This window comes from Podarcis melisellensis (genome assembly GCF_964234715.1).
Source record: "Podarcis melisellensis genome assembly, chromosome: 6".
NCBI classification, from domain to species: Eukaryota; Metazoa; Chordata; class Lepidosauria; order Squamata; family Lacertidae; genus Podarcis; species Podarcis melisellensis.
Genome location: NC_138538.1, coordinates 64,038,633 through 64,057,085, shown reverse-complemented (window position 1 = coordinate 64,057,085; position 18,453 = coordinate 64,038,633). Strand labels below are relative to the sequence as shown.

The following is an 18,453-nucleotide window of genomic DNA, read 5'->3' as shown; positions in this document are numbered from 1 at the left end:
GTGCCAGGCAAATACTTCTTTATTTTACTTTATCAGGCCTCTTAATTTGATTTGATCTGTTGGCTGGTATATTTTATGTTTAGGGTATGTTTTTAGTTTGTAATGTTGTGTTTTCGAATTTTGTAAGCTGTCCTGGGAATTGAATGAAAAAAGTGTGAGGTGTGGATTTGTGTGCTAAATAAATAAAACTGAGAGGGAGAAGAATAGGGGAGCATGTAATCATGAGGCTTGCTATGCCCAAGCCTGGCTTGATGTTGTACATGATCCAGATCAATGCTTTTCTTTATCCAAATTTCCAAAAGATTGTTCCTTATGCTAAGAACTGTACTTCTGTGCGACGGTGCACATGATTGTAATATTAATGCAATGTCACAGCCGCTTACCTCCCTTCCATGGGTAACTGCCTATTGCCCTCTGGCAAGAGAGACCCACAGGACACTCAGAAAGGCTCTCACTCATCCACTAGCTTGACTAAGAAAAGAAAGAGGTGGCATTCTCCTGGCGCTTCTTCCTCAAACCCTTTGTGCTTTTGAGATCACAGAAGGTAGATGTGGGATTCCTGCCCCCCCGCCCCCATTACAGGAATAGAAACAGGGAAGAAAAAAACATGTCCTGAAAAACTTCCTGAAGGGGAAAAGCCGTGAGCATTTCCACGGTTCCTTATGCTCATTCTTGCGCATGTCTCTTCCCCAAGCCCTCTGCTTATCAAAGATGGGGATGAAGTTAGTACCAAGAGGGACAGAGGCTTGGCTAGGAAGCCAAGCTGATATTTATAGACTCTTGCAATTGCTTCTTGCAATTTTCTTATGCAGTTTTCAGCACATTCACCTCTTTACCCTGGGCTTTGACACTCGAGATATATATTTTAGGACCTACCGTATTCTGTAATTTTTTAAAATTTATTTTAATGTTGTATTTTTTAAAAAAATATGGTAATATACCCTGGTGAAGGGTAGAAAATAATTCTAACTGATAATGACAATATTACTAGTAATAATATTCTAATTTTAACAGCAACAACACCCCTCCCCCAAAGCCAGGAATCGCAACTTGCCATCATGTGTATGTGTGAAGTTCTGTTCAGTGACAGTGGAATAGTGATTCCATAGGTGAGGGGTAGCAGCTAAGGGTGACGGTTTTATTATTATTTTCTCGCACCCCTGAAATACATAGTTTGCTTATTTAAAGACTGATACTCTTCTTGCTTTAAGCAATCATTATGCAACACAATGGCAAACGAGATTATACTTGTTTTAGCGATGGGGTAACAAAGAGGAAACATGATGCTGAACGCAGGAGAAATAGCCCCCTCTGGGAGGTAAAGGACTTCGCATACAGGCCACACAGAATATGGCTCTTGGTGATGAGGGAAGCCCTGATGGGTTGGAAAAACTAATGGTTCAGTGGCAAGTCTGTAAAGGAAGAAGTGGTTTAAATCTAGAATTTAAAGGTCCACAGGAGTCATCTCTATTGCTACTGATAAATCATCACATTTACTTGCACACTCCTTTTCCAAATAATTTCAAAGCAGCTAACAAAAACAGTCAACAAATCAAAACAAACACAGTCATAAATATATAAACTACATTCCATAAATGCAGTATTTCACATCCGCATTTGCAAGTTAACAAAAACATCCATATTAACATTTCTCTAAACTTTGAAATGCATTCTAGGCCCCTTCAGCAGCAGGAGCAGCCTATGTCTTCAGAAGCTATGCCGTCCCAGGCTGAGTGGAAATGGGTCAGGCAGAAAACAGGGATCAGGTCTTTTCAGGGTTCACAGTGGTGAAGAAGGCCACTCACTGTAAACAGCAGCAATGTTGAGTTGCCTGGAGGCGACTGCTTCCTCTGTCCATCTAGGAATAGTGACAGGTGGCTTTAAAAGAGGACTAAACAAATTCATGGAGGGTAAGGCTTTCAGCAGCTACCAGCTATGTTTTGCCTTCCGTGTTGAAAGCAGTGTGCTTCTGAACACCCCTTGCTGGAAACCACAAGAGGGGACAGGCTTCTCATAGGTATTTAGGTTGCCACTGAGAGAACAAGATGCTGTACTAAATGGACCACAGGCCTGATCTAGCAGGTTCTTCTTAGGTTGGCTCTTGAAAATGCTTTTAAAACCATTTCTTCCTTTACATATTTGCCATTGGTCAGTTGGTTTGACTCCTTTCTAGCAAATGGGCTCCGTTATATTCTTTCTTTTTTTACAAACGGCCAAAGGAAAAATGAGCCACGAGCCACGTTCTACCTGGCTTGTTTGTTCTGCTAAACTGGCTTATATATTTTCATGTCTCCACAAGCATTTTCAGTACTAAGTGCTATGCGAGCATATGAGTTCGTTTTATTTGATGCAAGTGAAATGTCCTTGCAGGGATGTGTTGGTAATCTTGATATTCACTGAGATCTTCTTGAGGTATAAATGTGTGTGGAGATCTCTTTTTATATCATTGCTCATTTTATAATGTTGTTGCTCCTGTCAGATACTTTTGCTCTATTCTTTCTTTTTAATTTTAAGAGTTGGATCAAATCTAGTCTTCGGTGGATTATAAAAGTACAAAGTGCAAATGAAAGGAAATGAAGCAGTCGTGCCCTCTGATATGGTCTCACCATGCACAAATCCTGCAATAAAAGAAGTCTTAAAAATAAGGCAGAAGCCTCTGTATGAAATCACACAAAAAGTACATGAAGCCCTGGTTTTGGTCCTAACAAAAAGACTACTTTATCCATCCCTTAAAATAAGGGCAGAAATTAAAGGTGCTGATGGTCTCCTTACTTTAAAAATAAAAGTAATATATTTCTGAAATTTCTTCACTAATCCAGTAAATATTAATTTGACATCTCTTTAAACCATGACAAAGCAGACTTATATGAGGTGCGTCTCCAAAAATTAATTTAAAATATAGCCTCATTTAATTTATCTCTTGCTCAGTTAAGGCTGAAGAAATCATAAATTAGTTTTCTGGCAGATCTCCAGTGACCTCAGTGGAATTTTGCCGGCACAAATATAGCTTGGATTATAGGGTACAGGTATCTGTTTTTCATTCCTTAGCCAGTTCAGTAATGGTACTCATTGTACAAGATAGTTTTTTAAAAGTATTTTTTTATTACTATTTTCAACATACATACTAAAAGCAGCTAAATTTCAATCTATAGTGTAGCTTATTTTCCCCAGCTTTCCCCTGATCAGGGATTTGATCAACTCCAACCCCAGTAGAAAATTCAGGCTGCTTTCTACTGAACTTGTGGTTCTGTTACATACTCATTTACCTTTTAATGCATGATGGGAGTATTCTCTGAAGGAGATGGAATAGCCATCTTGAGCTTTAAGAAGCTACTAGTTCAGTGTAGATATTGCAGATTTTCTATCATTGGCCAAAGTTATGCTGCAGGAAATGGCTGATATCCCTGAGTAGCAGCCGAATTGGAGGAAGGATGTACTTTTACAGTCAGGTGATGGGGAGCAGCATTGGAGACAAGGGAATATGTCATGTTGATCAAGCAGTTTTCACTGATAAGTCACATCATAAGCAAATCGCATTAGTAGTGCATACCTGTATGTTGACTCCAATTCCACTTTAGTCTTTCTTTCTCCATATGTGTTTATGTGTGTGTACATCTCTGTACACACACACACACACACACACACACTTATCCTATACTTGGAGATTCAGTTAAACATCATAACAATAAATGTTTAAATGGCACTTTCATTGAACAAACAAAAGATCTTGTTGATGACTAGTCCCTAATTGTTTTTTCCCTTGAATATAAAGGTCTTGCACTGTTTCTAGAAAACACTTTGACCTAGAGTACAATTCATTGTGTTTGCCTCTATGCTTTCCAGCTTATAGGTACACTGTTTTTGTTTTCATTACATTATCCATTTTTATTGACACAGTTCCTTAGTGTTTTCTGTTATTGTGATAACATGGAAAAAACAGCAGAATTTTTGCACTTGCTTACATGTTTTCAAATAGTCTGTTAGTTTTCTTTCTTCCCGCCTGCCTTCCCTGTCGCTGTTAGTCCTTTAATAGAGCAGGGGGTGTTGTCACAACCAGCTGGATATTTCCTTAGGGTACTTGAAGTTTTTCTTTTGAAAGCTGAATAAATGGAACCTACTGTGTAATCTCCCTCCCCCCTTAGATATCTCATGGATAAACTGTAAAAGGATCAACAACCATGGAGGAGGAATTTACAAAATACCTTGTCTCTGCTTCTGAAAGTCTGCTACTCCAATATGGGCAAACCGCCGATCAAAAAGATGCAAAGAAGCTGAGAAATCTCGTTATGGTCAGGATACGCACTCAGTATTTATGCAATCTAAAAGAGATGCAGTATTGCGTTTCACTTAAAATATGTGATTTGTCTGGAAATTTCATTGTGAATATTGATGCACTTGAGTCTTGCACTAATTTAATTAAACTGGATCTTCATAACAACCAGGTGAGCAAATTTTTTAAAAATTAACATACAAAGTATGGTTTGGGGAAACTAGCCAGTTTTTGTATTTGTTCCTGTAGGTTCTTGGTGTAGGTTTAATTTATGCTGCAGGAGCTTCCACCATTTAGTATTTTTGATTCTAACAATAGAGAGTGTTTGTTTGTCTGTGAGAGGTGGAGCTGGCGAGAGAGCTAAACCCCACATCCTCTGTTTCTTCCGGTCATTATTGCAATAGAAATGTGGCCTTCTCAACATTGCCAAAATTGTATTTCTCACAATACCTAATGTATGAAATTAGCTGTCTGAAGAACTATAAGTTGTATCCTGAAATGTTGATATTAAGAGCCCGAAATGATGTCAGCATTTTCATGATGGTGGGAGTCGCGTGGGAAAAGTATTCCAGTTTCCACTTGGAGTGTTTGTTTATTTTCCACAACATTTCCCCCCCCTGAAGGCTGGAATTTTACCTTTTACTTTTGAAGCACTCAGTTTAGATTCTCATGTTCTCTTGCTCCAAAGGATACTGCGTTGCTCCCTCCTATTGAAGTGAATGGGGGAATCTCAATCACACATCATAGCACACATGCATCTCGGGACCGGGAGTGTTGTCTTTGATATATAAATAAACATATGCAGATGATCATTGACTTCCTTGGCTGAGGAAGCAATTTTGGTTTGACAGGTTACTTACACTACATTTTCCACTATGTATTTACCTTTTTCTCCTTTCTTTCAAAATTGTGTTTCAATTCTGTTTCAGATAGAAGAGCTTCCGGGCCCAATGTTTTGGGTAAACATGGCAGGACTGCAACTTCTGTATCTTCATAATAACAGCATTTCAGCACTGGAAGATGTGCATTCGTTATCTTTCTGCCCTAATCTGATCGCTCTCACCTTGTTCAACACTCCCCTGTGCCTGAAAATCGCATATAGGCATATTGTTGTTAACAGCATCTTTTCACTCAAGGCACTGGACTACTATGTTATTTCTGATGAGGAAATAATAGAAGACTGGAGGCTTCCTGAAAAATATAAACCCTTTACACCTAGCTTTTATATTGATTTTTGCCCTACTTCTGGAAAGGTAAGTTATCTAGTTGTTGTTTGTTTTAAGACATGCCTTCATAGGAATAGTAAGCTTCAACTATGTCATCATAATCTGTAGCCATTAGCTGAAATCCAGCAAGCCCAATGGAGCATTCCAAGTTCTTTGCCTGCCAGGAACCCTGTGTGCAAGTATTCATTATTGTGGCAAATCATCATGGCTTGCAGTTACAATTATTGTTCATCAGATAATCCTAAAAATAATGAATGTTTTCATAAATTTAAAGCATCTGAATTTTTATCTGTTTTGAATTAACAGAAACATTTAGAGATGGGAGAAACAATGGATTCACAGGTGCTAGGACTAGAATTCATGTCTTTGTTTAGTTACACAATTTTGATTCTTTCCTTGGCTCAGTGAAATGTTCCAAATGTAAAAACATTGCCTTCCTTCATTGAAGCCAACATTGAAAATATACCTACAAAATGTGACTAGGCTGCATTTTTCTTTTTACTAGCCTACTAAGATGCTAGTAGCATGTGCCTCGGTTCTGGCTTCAAAAGAGCCCCCTCTTTAACATCTGGCATGGAAATACATGAAGTTAGCTTTGTTTCAGACTAGCAAAAATGAAATGCCTTCTGCAAAACAGGCTGGCGGGGAAGGGACAGAGGCAAGAGAATTGTCTTCCCTTCCTCTGTAGCCAGAATGGAAACAAATCCAACTGGTGGAGGAGGAATGATGCTCACTCACCTGTATGGAATTCCTACTCACCTGTGGATACCAGGCAAGTTGTTAAATGCAAGGCTGGCTGAAACCACTTAGTTTACAAAAGAAATATGCTTGGACTGATGTGCTTTGAATGGTAAGATCTGCTTCTAGGACCCCTTTCTGGGTCCTTTGGTCCTGGTAAATCAGACCCGGTTCACAGGTAAGAAACCTGAGTGAGAGAACTGATAGAAATGGAGAGTATTAAACTGGGGCCCAGAATAGCATCCCTACAGGGGATTGGACTAGATCAGGCCTCCCCAGACTCGGCCCTCCAGATGGTTTTGGACTACAACTCCCATCATCTCTAGCTAACAGGACCAGTGGTCAGGGATGATGGGAATTGTAGTCCCAAAACATCTGGAGGGCCGAGTTTGGGGATGCCTGGACTAGATGACTCCAACTCCACAATTCTATGATTCTACTGTAACATTTAGAAGCTTTAGCCCTGACAGCACCCGTCACATGATTATCCCTGCCCCCGGTCTGCTTTTCTGCTGGTAGGGGCAGCAATGTGATGCTTGTCCTCACTGGCTAACTACTAAATGTAAAGCGGGGGTGTGGAGAACTCTCCAGAAAGGATGAATGCTGTTTCTGTCCGATCCAGTCATAGGGGGATTTATGATCTTTTGTGATCTCAATTACCAAGCTTCAAATAAAGACAGTTCCTTATCAGGTATGAAATATAATATTTACTGGTGAAAACTAAGGGGGCAAGTGTTGGCCAGTATGCCTGATCCATAACATAAAATTAGAAAAGTGCATGATTTGTTTATTTTTTGGGGGGAAATACGTTTTCATGTATGTTTACAGAAAATCCTCATTATTTGTTGTTTGTAGGAAACTACATTTCAGGAAGAAATGGAAATGGTAAAAAAGATAATTTCCAAAATCAATTACATCCTATCTTTTCATTCACCAGTCTTGATTATTCAGAAATGGATAAGAGGATATTTAATTAGAAAAGTATTGTGGTAAGTCTATTTTTGCTTAGTTTTAATCAGGAGCTGTTTTCATGCAGGGCAGAGTAGCTAATTTAAGCTGACCTTTCAGCCATCTTACTGTACACAAATAAATATGTCTGCAATGCAACATAGCAGACATTACAAGCTTTCTCGAAATGGATGTTTGGGTGTAGTTATATGTTGGGACAGTTTAATTTTAAAAATGCTGTACGTAGGGAAACTGTTCAGCAGATGGCTCATAACTAAAGGGGCAGAGTTGCTGCTTCCTTGATCTGTCAAGTGGTTTCTCAGTCATGCATTATTTCAGTAATTTGGGGAGCAAGAGTGTGCAATCCTCTTCTCATTAAAAGACCCATGGCAAAGCATACACTAATTTTAATAGTTTTTGGACTATTGCATCCAGTATATCTGGGGGTTATGTCATAAAAAAATCCACTGCCACTCTGATTCTAAACATTTGCAGCAGTCTTCTTGCTACAACACAGAAGTAATGTCTTCTTGCTGGTGGACCGATACAGTTTGTGACATCGAGCTGGGAAAGCGTTTGGTATATATGACAGCATTCTAACCCCTTTTTGTCTTAATATATTTGGCTTCTGGTCTGAACACTGGACCTTTCATTGTATAAACTGATCTTTGTTTTTCAGATGGGAAAGACATATTGTACAGAGTTCTTGGCTGTAAGTGTATGTAGGGATAAAAAATGCATTTATATTTATACAGAGCTTCCTATGTGATGCTGAGCCTTGAGCATAGCAGGTACTCTGTTTTCTACATAGGCCTAAGTTCCAATTATATCTTGTAAGTTCTTATAAATTCTGGCTCCTGGTTGTGATAGTAATACTGACACTGGAGCCGGAATCCATGGAAACTCACAACATAATTTTTAGTAATTTTTCAAGTCATTTTAATAATAATAAACTTTTATTTGTATCCCGCTCTTCCTGGCCAAGACTGGGCTCAGGGTGGCTAACATCAAATATATAACATTGGTATAAAATCAAACCATAATTAAATTACCTCCTAAAAAACAAGTCAGGATCAAATTAAAATCTAATTAGATGGCTTTCCGCAGGATTAGGATTGGGAACAGTAAATGTTCATCAGGCCCAATTATTTACGCTGTTCTTATATGGGCCTGTGAGAAGTAGATATTCTAGAAACATAAGTTTTTGTTCATTAGTTTCTATTTCATTAGTTTCTGTTTGGCCACTATATTATTTGGAACTGTGTGGACAGAAGCAGGCTATAGGTAATCTAAAACATTTTGTGCCTTCTGTTTTTTAACTTTGTGGTGTTGCAAAAGCAGCAGAAACTCCTGACTCTTTATTCCCCTTGAATGAAAAAAAAATGTTATTGAACCTTAAATATTTGCACAGTATTTGATAACTTAACACGCCATTGCCTTCACAGTCTTCCATAATAGCTTAAATGTTGTCACTGAACGTTGTAAGAATATCGTACATTATTGCAAACACTTGGATTGTGTGACAATTTTGGAATATGAAAAGCTTTTGAAAAAATGTTTTTCCCATCATGGAGGGTTTATTTCATCTAATTATCACAAGCTTGTAGTGGTTCCCATTTTTATAACCTCTAATTATTAAAAAAATATGCTGTCATTCAGATGTGTGCATGAAAGTGATATTCGGTGTGAGGAAACATATATAGGACATTGCAAAACAGATTATAAACACATAGCAAGGCATCAAAGGCAAATAAATATAGAATTAATCAACAGTGGCATTCTACAGCTAAAGCGTAGATTAACATATGCACAGAAACAATTGATCATTTAGACAATTTTGTCAGAGCTGAATAGCTGCACTCTATAATATTCCAGAAATAAGTGTCACTGGCATTAACTTTTTTCCTTTTATGTAGTCTACACACAGAATTTTAAGGATCCTATTAGATGTTGTAATATTGCTGTATGGAGCACATTGCAGCTCCCTTCCCCATCACAGGCTGTTCTGCAGGATCCCCCAATACTTTGTAAAAGATTTTAGGGTCACAGGTAGAAGGAAGAATGGGCAGAATTTACGTCCCCTTCTCTTACATCAACTGATGCCTCCACTGGGTCAACAGCTAGTGGAATAACAGCAATAGATTTCACTTTAAAATTTCACATTTTGAACATGTGTAAGCTGCAGCAATACATACTGTAAAAGCTTATACAGTGGTACCTCGGTTTACGAACTTAATCCGTTCCGGAAGTCCGTTCTTAAACTGAAGCTGTTCTTAAACTGAGGCGCGCTTTCCCTAATGAGGCCTCCCGCTGCCGGTGCCCTTCCACCATTTGGATTCCATTCGGTAAAGTTCTCAAACTGGGGCACTACTTCCGGTTTTGCAGAGTTTGTAAACCAAATCATTCTTAAACAGGACTGTTCTTAAACCGAGATACCACTGTACTGCTAGTGTATAGTGATTGATTGGAAAAGTTAACACTCCACGCTGCAAGTGTTTGTTACAGGTTGCATTTGTTCTTATTCTCAAATTTTACTCTTTAATAACAGCTGGAGAACAATTGCCGTTTGGTTTTCCCTGTTGCTGTTGTAGACGTTGTGCCGACGCTGTGAACTAGCAGAGTTCTAGTGTTGGACCAATCAGGGCCACATTTTCTTTGAAATGAACACTTTTCACTGGGTGGCAAATTCTCTTGATTTCTAGAGAGACAAAGAATATTCTTTAAAATCTGAAATGGTGTGGACTGTAACTAACTTAACTGTTTAAGGTGGCTGAGGGATTTCCCCCCTCAAATATGACTGTGCTCAATCTCTTTATGATACACACACTACTGTGCACTTGCAATCTTTTCACATAATGTTTCAATCAAGGAATTTAAGAATTTATGCTACCTTATTAAATCCAGTATTCAGCTTCTGTGAGCATAGTTGCCAAATTGCACAAACATGTCCAGGGAAGAGAGCAGCAAAATACTAGCAAAACTGGAGCTGAGGACACCTTTGTACGTGTGCTTGCCATGACAAGACTTAGGTTCTTAATATGCTTGGTGTTCTCCATTGTATGTGCAAACACACACCCCAAACTTCTGCTGGAAGTGAAACTTTTAGAAGTATTATGCTACCTAGAGTGGCTGCAGCAGAAGTGCATTAGTATACATGATGGGGAACAATATGCATAGTAAAAGTTCACGGACTTTGTTGCTGTAAATGCACGTGCCTAAGTGATGTGAATGACTAACGGAGATATTTCAGATGTTAAAAGTTTTCTTTGGTCTTTTCAGTGTGATATCTGAAAGAAAGTATATTCTCCAGGGTATTCTGCATTCATGTCGTGGGTGCACTACACCCCACACCAGATGATGTTAAATTCATGCTTAGCATCATAATTTCTAAGATGAAAAGCACTGACTTGTGCCTTTGTATTATTTGTACACAGATGGTGTTCTGTGAAGCATTCAGCAAGCAAGCAAACCACATCTGTCAAAACACTCTCCATCAATTCCAGCATCTTGTGCTGAGTAGCAATTGAAAGGTTGTCAGTTTAGATCAATGATTCTCATACCATGTTGGGTTGACTGGTCATTTGTACGGACTGAAAAGCCCAACTAGCTCAGGAGCTGCAGGTAGCTCATTTGAGCAGTTCAAGAGCCGTTTCTTGGCTGATCGAGGAAGTGAATGATGAAGTCCACTGTAAGGCTATTCTGTAGGAGCAGTCTCTTGAATCTCATTTCCTCCCACTTTCAGTCACATGCAAGGACTGACACATGCTGGAACTCCTCCTCAGAGAAGGAGGGAAAAGTAATGGTAGGACTATGATAATCCCTAGGGGCCTTTAAACTGGCCAGTAGGAGGAAGTGAAGAAGCAGTGGTAGTTATGGAAGAGGACTGATTGGTTGGAAGAGAAAAACAGTAGAGCAAAGGGAGAATTAGAAATGCTGTGATGGGGACAAAGGGAAATATGTCCTATTGTGGGACAGCACTGCTTAGCACTGTAGCATCTCTGTAGTTCTAAAGTTTTGTTTGTTTTTCTTCTTTGGAGACTCAGAGCACACCTGAGGTCTATGTATTTGTGCTATCTATCTACATATCTTGTCGCTTAAAGCAACACTGAATATTGACAGCCATCTTTGTTTTGATACACACAACCATTTGGCATGAAAAGTGAAAGCTACTTTAAAGATAATCTTGTCAAGCTGTTACTCTGATGAAGAGTGACAGACTCTGCATCATTTTGGCAGACAGGTCAAGTTTTCTTTGGGGAAGTGACGATTTTCCTTTTTTTTCAACTAATGAAAAGTCTACAAAATGTGTCTTCTCTGAGCCAAATGTATTTTGAAGAGAGAGTGCGCCGAATATGAAACATAAAATGCATGCCTTTACATATTGGCACCATGGTATGCATCCACAGAAAACCTGTGTGCTGTTGAAAGGTTTAATAGAAATACAAACTTGAATGTCTTTCAACAGTGGGATGTTAGGAAGATTTCAATGGCTTTGCAGGCATAAACACCAAAACAAGTGTTTTAAGATCCAAGTAACAATTTCTTATAAGCTGGATCTTTTTGGCACATATGATAGTGGAATACTCTTATAAACTCTACTAATTTGTGAAAACTAGCTTTTCAGGAATAGCAGTAGTTTCATTTGAGTCCATTGGAGCTTGGCTGCAGAAGACTCCTTAGAAGATGTATAGCTGTTAGATTATTATGACCCTGTCAGGGGTCTTCTCTAAGTAAAAGTTTCTGATACTACTCGCTAGCCCTTGGGCTAAGGTTAAATAAATAAGTGATGGGAAAGGACATTTGAAAATTGACTCTCAGTACACTGTGATATCCATCAGAATAAGTTCAAGCATCATCTCAAGTTACTCAATTCTATATCAACTAGCTAAGAATGAAGTTGAGAGCTATAATAAATAACAATACATAGTATTTAGAGTGTTCAAAACACTTCACACACTTTTCAGCAGCCCTGTAAATTGTTGTTTATATATTATTGTTCCCATATTGAAGGCTGGAGGAGAAGTGAATCTCAAAGGTTTCAACATTGATTTAACTGGCTAACATAAAAATGTAGAGTTTGGATTGGATGCAGGACTTATAAAAGTCATTTGCAAAAGAACTTGCATGTGTACTTGCTTTTCAGAATTTTATGCACAAGCTTCTTAGTATTCTAGAAAGAAAATGCTAAGAAGGGGCTACAAAGACTTAATAATTTTTCAGGAAGAGATTAAGTCTTCTTAATGCCTAAACACATCATAGCATAGTTGCATTCTGCTAATAGATGTTCAGAGCATACACCTTACATATTTCTCCTTCATGCTTATGCATTTTACAGGTTATTAATAGCCTCTAGTATATAATACTAAAAATGTCAGTGCCTCTCCAATGTCTTCAAAATAATTTCATTATTATGTTAATATGAAGCCCTCTGTGGATAATGTTTTGTCAATCTTTTTTAAAAGGGACTGTATGTTACATTATAAAAATTATATGCTTAACTCTTTCTAGTTGTTAAGTAATTCCCTTGACCAGCTCCATGAACTTTGAAGATCATTTTCAAATTGTTTTCCCTAAGATTTACCCCCATTTTTGTTTTAAAACCATGGAGTTGGAAGGGACCATAAGGGTCTTCTAGTCCAACCCCATGCAGTGCAAGAATCTTTTGCCCAACACAGGGCTTGAACCCATGAACTTGAGTTAGGGTCACCATGTGTTCAGAATTTCCCAGACATAGAGGAGATTCGGCCGTCGGAAATAGTGCCCGGGCAGAAATCACTTAAATGTCTGGGAGGAAAGCTCAACAACTTTGAGCAGAACTGAAAAAAGCTCAAGAACTTTGCTCCTACCCCCACCAGGCAACTCTACTTGAGTTTAAGAGTCTCATGCTCCACCGACTGAGCTGCCCCACAGGCACCAAGACTTCATAAGTTTCTGAGTCACTCTGTAGCCTTCTCTGTCCAGAAAATGCATGACCATCTTTTTTCTCTCTGATAAAGTGAAACCAATCTGACTGGCAAAATGTCCAGCTTTGAGCTTGAGAGGCGATGTGTGTAGAGATATGTAGGGACCTTTCATTTTGATTGACATACCTAGCGTTAATCACAGCGAATTATTTTCCCAGGGTACTCCAGTCACAGTTAGAACTGATGTTTTCATTGTCACATAGTATGCTTAGGAGAGAACAGCAGTATTTTTTAAATTCAGCCTGCAATTTAGTGCACACATTCTTGAGAATAAGACCCATTGAATTTAGTGAGACTGACTTTAGAGTAAACATGCATAAGACTGCACTCTTATTCTCTCTGATCATAGTAAAATGTGCTTTGCTGAGATATGTTTGAAAATATAAATCCCAGAAGTTATGTGGTTTTAGCAGTAATGTTACAAAGGAGTATGTAAAAATGGATGGTTAACAGGTGAGAATGTAAAGTTACAATATATTAAGATAAATTATTAAGATTAAAAACAAAGATGGAAAGGATTTTCTGAATTAACTAACTGAACTAGAATACAAAAAAGGGAGGTGTGAGGAGGTCAAAGAAACAAGCAAATGAAAGATAAGATAAATGAAAAATTGATTTGTTTTTAATTGTTTCTATTTTTCTGTATTTTGTATTTTTTGTTTTATTTTCTTTTATTTTTGTAATTTTGTAATTTTGTTGAAACTTCAATAAATATTATTTTTAAAAAAGAAAAGAAAATATACATCCCATTCCTTCTTTAAAACTGCATAGTCCAGTCCATAGATCTTCAGGCATAATCCTAATTGTAGTCTCCTCCTCCTTCATACCACTAAATCCATGTTTGAAGAAGGTGACAGACTCCACCTCCTTTCCTTTCACAAGCAAGTAGCATTCAGCTATCATAACTTGGTACAGCAGTATTTTGTGCTCTTGTGAGTCATGTATACTCTCATAGCCTGTTTCCTGATGGAGAAAACCCACATTAAATTTAAGCTAAGCTAGAATACAGTGATCCTTTCAGCTTTTCTTCAATTTTAGACAGCTAACCACACTTTTCCTCTTCTTTTTTTCAGCGTCTCTACAGGGCTTTATCAGAGATTTTGTTCACATTTATCACATGTATTTGTGACAAGTTTCAGCAAATTCAGTAATATACATATAGTAACAGAGATTGCAATCCTATCCACACCTACCTGGGAGAAATCCCCATTAAAGATCGTGGGGGCATACTTCCAATACTGGGAAGATGAATGAGATGATGAAATTAAAATTAAGGAATTTGATCTCAGTGTTCTGTCAGTCACATTTTGATGCAACGTACACGGTTTATTTGTCAACAGCATGAATAATGCTTTGGGAAATACTTAAAAATAATTAAGGCACAATAAGAGCTGTGTTTATCATCACTACCTTGCTTTGAGTTTTCACCTCCTTAAAATAAATTTGCCAAACCTTTGTTTCTTACAGCCTAGTTCCTATGCAAGATGTTCTGCGATATAAACGTTACATGAGAGGTGGACTAAAGCTACCACCTTTAGGATCTGATAGGGATGTGAAGCAGACAGCCTTGACTAAGATGGAACAGCGTGCGGAGGTCAAAACGCATGCCCCCGGAATCACGGTAAGTGTGCTATTTATATATTAATTTGGAAGCTAGGGTTGTGCATCAGATTTTCCCGAGGCAAACTGGGCATATTCAGCAGGATTTAGGTGTCGCTTGAGTTGGATTGAGATAGTTACGGATCGCTGCAGGTCGGGTTGGGTGGTCCAGAGTGATCCAGGACTGTTAGGCATCAAGCAGAAAGGAGAGGCAGGCATCATGTTGGAAAACCCTATTGAAAGGCTGAGACATACTTGGCCAAAAACTGCATCGTCCCAGGAGATGGTAGGAGCCCAATGATGCCCCACTTTCCCGCTTACCTGATGCCTCTTGCCTAAAGCACCATCCTGCAGGATTATTGTAGAGGCATCAATCTTGCTGCTGAAGGAAAACCACTTGCAATGCAGCAACCCACAGACTTGCACCCCCTTAGTTGTGAGTGGGGAGAAGGAGAGGCAGTGCCTCCTTCCCTCATGCTCCCTGCCTGCTGTATGTTTAATTGAGGTTTTAAACAATTAATTAAGCATTATCCCTCCCCCTGAACTAATTTGGAACCAGATCCAGGCTGGGTAGATGGTACCCAGCTTGGCCTGGTGTGGGTTGGACTGACAGACACCCTTTTCCTTCTCCATCAGGGCCATGAGTTGCATGCAGCTCTATCAAAAACTATAGGAGAGAATCTGCATTTTACATTTAGCAGCAGGAAACATTCTGTGGATCCAAGGAAAATCAGTAGAACCCTGGGAAATTTGTCCATATTTGATTATAAGGAATTTACACTTGTAAATTCTGTACACCTTGTACAGATCTATTAGAAATGTGCTCCAAATGACACGTTTTGGGCAACATTGTATCTGGTGTATGATGTTATATTTACCAGTACAGAGGTAAGGCAGTGGGAATCCTGGAAGATTCAAATTAAGTACAGTGGTACCTCTGGTTGCGAGTGGGATCCGTTCCGGAATCCGGTTCGCAACATGAAAAGAACGCAACCCACAGCGGCGCATCTGCGCATGCTGGTTGTGATTCGCCGCTTCTGTGCATGTGCGTGACATCATTTTGCGTGTCTGTGCGTGCGCGAGCGCGAAACCGGAAGTAACCCTTTCCAGTACTTCCGGGTCACTGTGGGACGTAACCTTAAAGAACGTAACATGAAGCGGACGTAACATGAGGTATTACTGTACAAATTTCACCATGACAATGGGATCCCAATAATGACCTCAGAAAGCAGTTTTGAAGGGTAACCAGTTTGACAGCATCTTCCCAATCCCACACTTCTGCACCATATACCGCTTGTGGGATTACTTTCCCCAAAAAAATCTTAAGTGCAGGGGGTACCAAGTTGCCACCTCAGTAGCGAGTAAAGGTAAATATGGCTATGATTACTTGTAGGGTTGAGAGCCTTATGGAATCCAAATGCCCTGACCATGTATAGTTCTGATTGAACTGAATTCTCAGACACTTACAATTCTTAATCTGTTCTATATTTATACAGTCTATTTCCACTTATGTAGGTGTGAACTTTTAGCAGACAAACCATCTTAGTTTCAGCATAACTCAAGCTAAGGAATTCCTTTTCACAAAATAATTCAAGGTCTCTGAGAAAATGTCTCATAAAGCTTGTGGCTAAGAATTGTAGGAGAAAAGTGCTGAGGCCTTGAAGATCAGGGGTAATATTATTTATATGAAAATTGAAGGGGGACAAGTGAGGGAGGCTAGCAGATATCCCTGTCTTGCATCCCTTGAAGTTGGAATCACCTTGTTGAGGTCACCATTAAAGTCAGCTCACCAATCTGAAAATAAAGAGTTTTAATTAATTAATTAATTTTTTGGTGTAAGGAAATATACATTTATATCTAATCCTATATACTTGATCATTTCATGTTTTTCAGCTATGATTAAATATGTTGCATAATGAATCTAAATACTCTGCGAAGGGTTTTCTGCGGAATTTGATGGTCTGTGAACTGCAGTTTGCTTAGTAGTCATTAGGACTCAGTGAAAAAATATACTGTATTTAAATTATTTATTTTTTAAAAAATAGACAAAATGAGAGTTTTGAACTACTAGATGCAATCATACAAAGTCGATTAAAAAAAAAGCATATACAAGCGTTTTATATTATTTTCTTAAGTCTTAATTCTTTCCTTTTATTTGCTTTTTCAAAACAAATACTAGCAGTCTGTTTGGAGAAACTAGCAGAACGAATTTCAACATTGATATGTCTAAATTACATCCGAAAAATAAGAGCAAATATTATTAAAGCAATGTGGCTGCAATCTGTGTTAGAGTGGATGTAACAAAAGAAAATGGCTTGTTCCATCGCTAGGAATTGCAATGATATATTTTAAATTGACATGAAATGGTTTCTGATAGGGTGGGCAACATCTGCTTCCACTTTGTGTGATGGTGGCCTGTGGCTCCAATATGCAGGCATCATTGCGTGAGCATACAATTCAGAAGTATGCCTCTCCATAACTCTGTTAGGAATTTGCTCTCCACGCTCCCCCCCCCGTCTTTCCTTAAGCACTAAGCTACTGAGGAAGACAGTTTCCTCTTATTAAAAGCTTGCCCTAGTAGAAATCTCACAATAAAATTTGCACAGTTGTGTCATGGGGTGCTGCAGGGTGGTATTCTATCTTCCAATGTTTAACACCTACTTAAAGTCATTCATTAGGGAATTTTGGGGCCAGGTGTCACCACACTCATCTCTATTTCTGTATAACATCTGGATTAGGAGAGACTGTGCAGGCCCTGGACTGGGTCTGGATGCAGAGGTGGGCTAGATGAGGAGAAATAAGCTGATTTGAATCCTTGGGATCTTTGGGTGAGTGATTCTTGTGTCAGAGAAATTGATCAGTCGCCTGTTCTGAATGGGTTTTCACTTCCTCCAAAGGAGCTAGTTCAGAGCTTTAGGGTGGTCCTTTATCCAGATTTGTCACTAGCCTTGGGGGCTAGAAGTTGCTTTTACAGGCTTCAGCTGGTAAGACAAATGCCAACATTATTGGACGAGGTTAGCTTGACCACGTTGACGCAGGTGGTGCTGTGGGTAAAACCTCAGTGCCTAGGACTTGCCGATCGTATGGTCGGTGGTTCGAATCCCCACGGTGGGGTGAGCTCCCATCGTTCGGTCCCAGCTCCTGCCCACTTAGCAGTTCAAAAGCACTCTTAAGTGCAAGTAGATAAATAGGTACCGCTGTATAGCGGGAAGGTAAACAGCGTTTCCGTGTGCTGCGCTGGTGCAGAGCAGCTTCGTCACGCTGGCCATGTGACCCGGAAGTGTCTTCGGACGGCGCCGGCTCACGGCCTCTAGAGCGAGATGAGCACACAACCCCAGAGTCGGACACGACTGGCCCGTACGGGCAGGGGTACCTTTACCTTACCTAGCTTGACCACAGATGCTTTGGACTACAACTCACATCATCTTTGACTATTGGCTATACTGGCTGGGGCTGATGGGACTTGTAGTCCATAACACATGGTGGGCACCAGGGTACAGGTGTTTTGTTTTTGCAGCCATGCCTTGTTAAATTCTGGGTCTGCCTTTCTAATGTTTCATGAAGTTTCCATTCTGTGGAGTATTTGTAGATTTTAAAAACCACCTTGCTTGTGCTCATGGATTTGTCTCACTGGATTGAGACAAAACATTTCTTATGAATTTAACTTTATAGGTATAACCAAATCCTCTCAATGGTCTAGGACCGGCAC

The 18,453-nt window shown here is 39.2% G+C and overlaps 1 protein-coding gene across 12 annotated transcripts in view; it reads left to right on the top strand.

Annotated features, from left to right (window-relative positions):
* Positions 1–18,453, top strand: part of LRRIQ3 (leucine rich repeats and IQ motif containing 3) — a 44,319-nt gene that overhangs the window by 5,058 nt on the left and 20,808 nt on the right. For 9 of the 12 annotated variants that reach the window (XR_014169261.1, XM_081914647.1, XM_081914650.1 and 6 more), the window contains exons 2-5: positions 4,143–4,442; positions 5,200–5,523; positions 7,090–7,223; positions 14,613–14,766. Coding sequence is in view for 11 of the 12 variants with exons in the window: in XM_081914647.1 (XP_081770773.1) it covers positions 4,179–4,442; positions 5,200–5,523; positions 7,090–7,223; positions 14,613–14,766 (876 nt within the window). In the remaining variant the exon portion in view is untranslated. Of the gene's footprint in view, positions 1–1,086; positions 1,110–2,370; positions 2,421–2,617; positions 2,754–4,142; positions 4,443–5,199; positions 5,524–7,089; positions 7,224–14,612; positions 14,767–18,453 lie in introns of those variants that run through there. The other 3 variants (XM_081914651.1, XM_081914646.1, XM_081914648.1) reach the window with 3 other exon arrangements.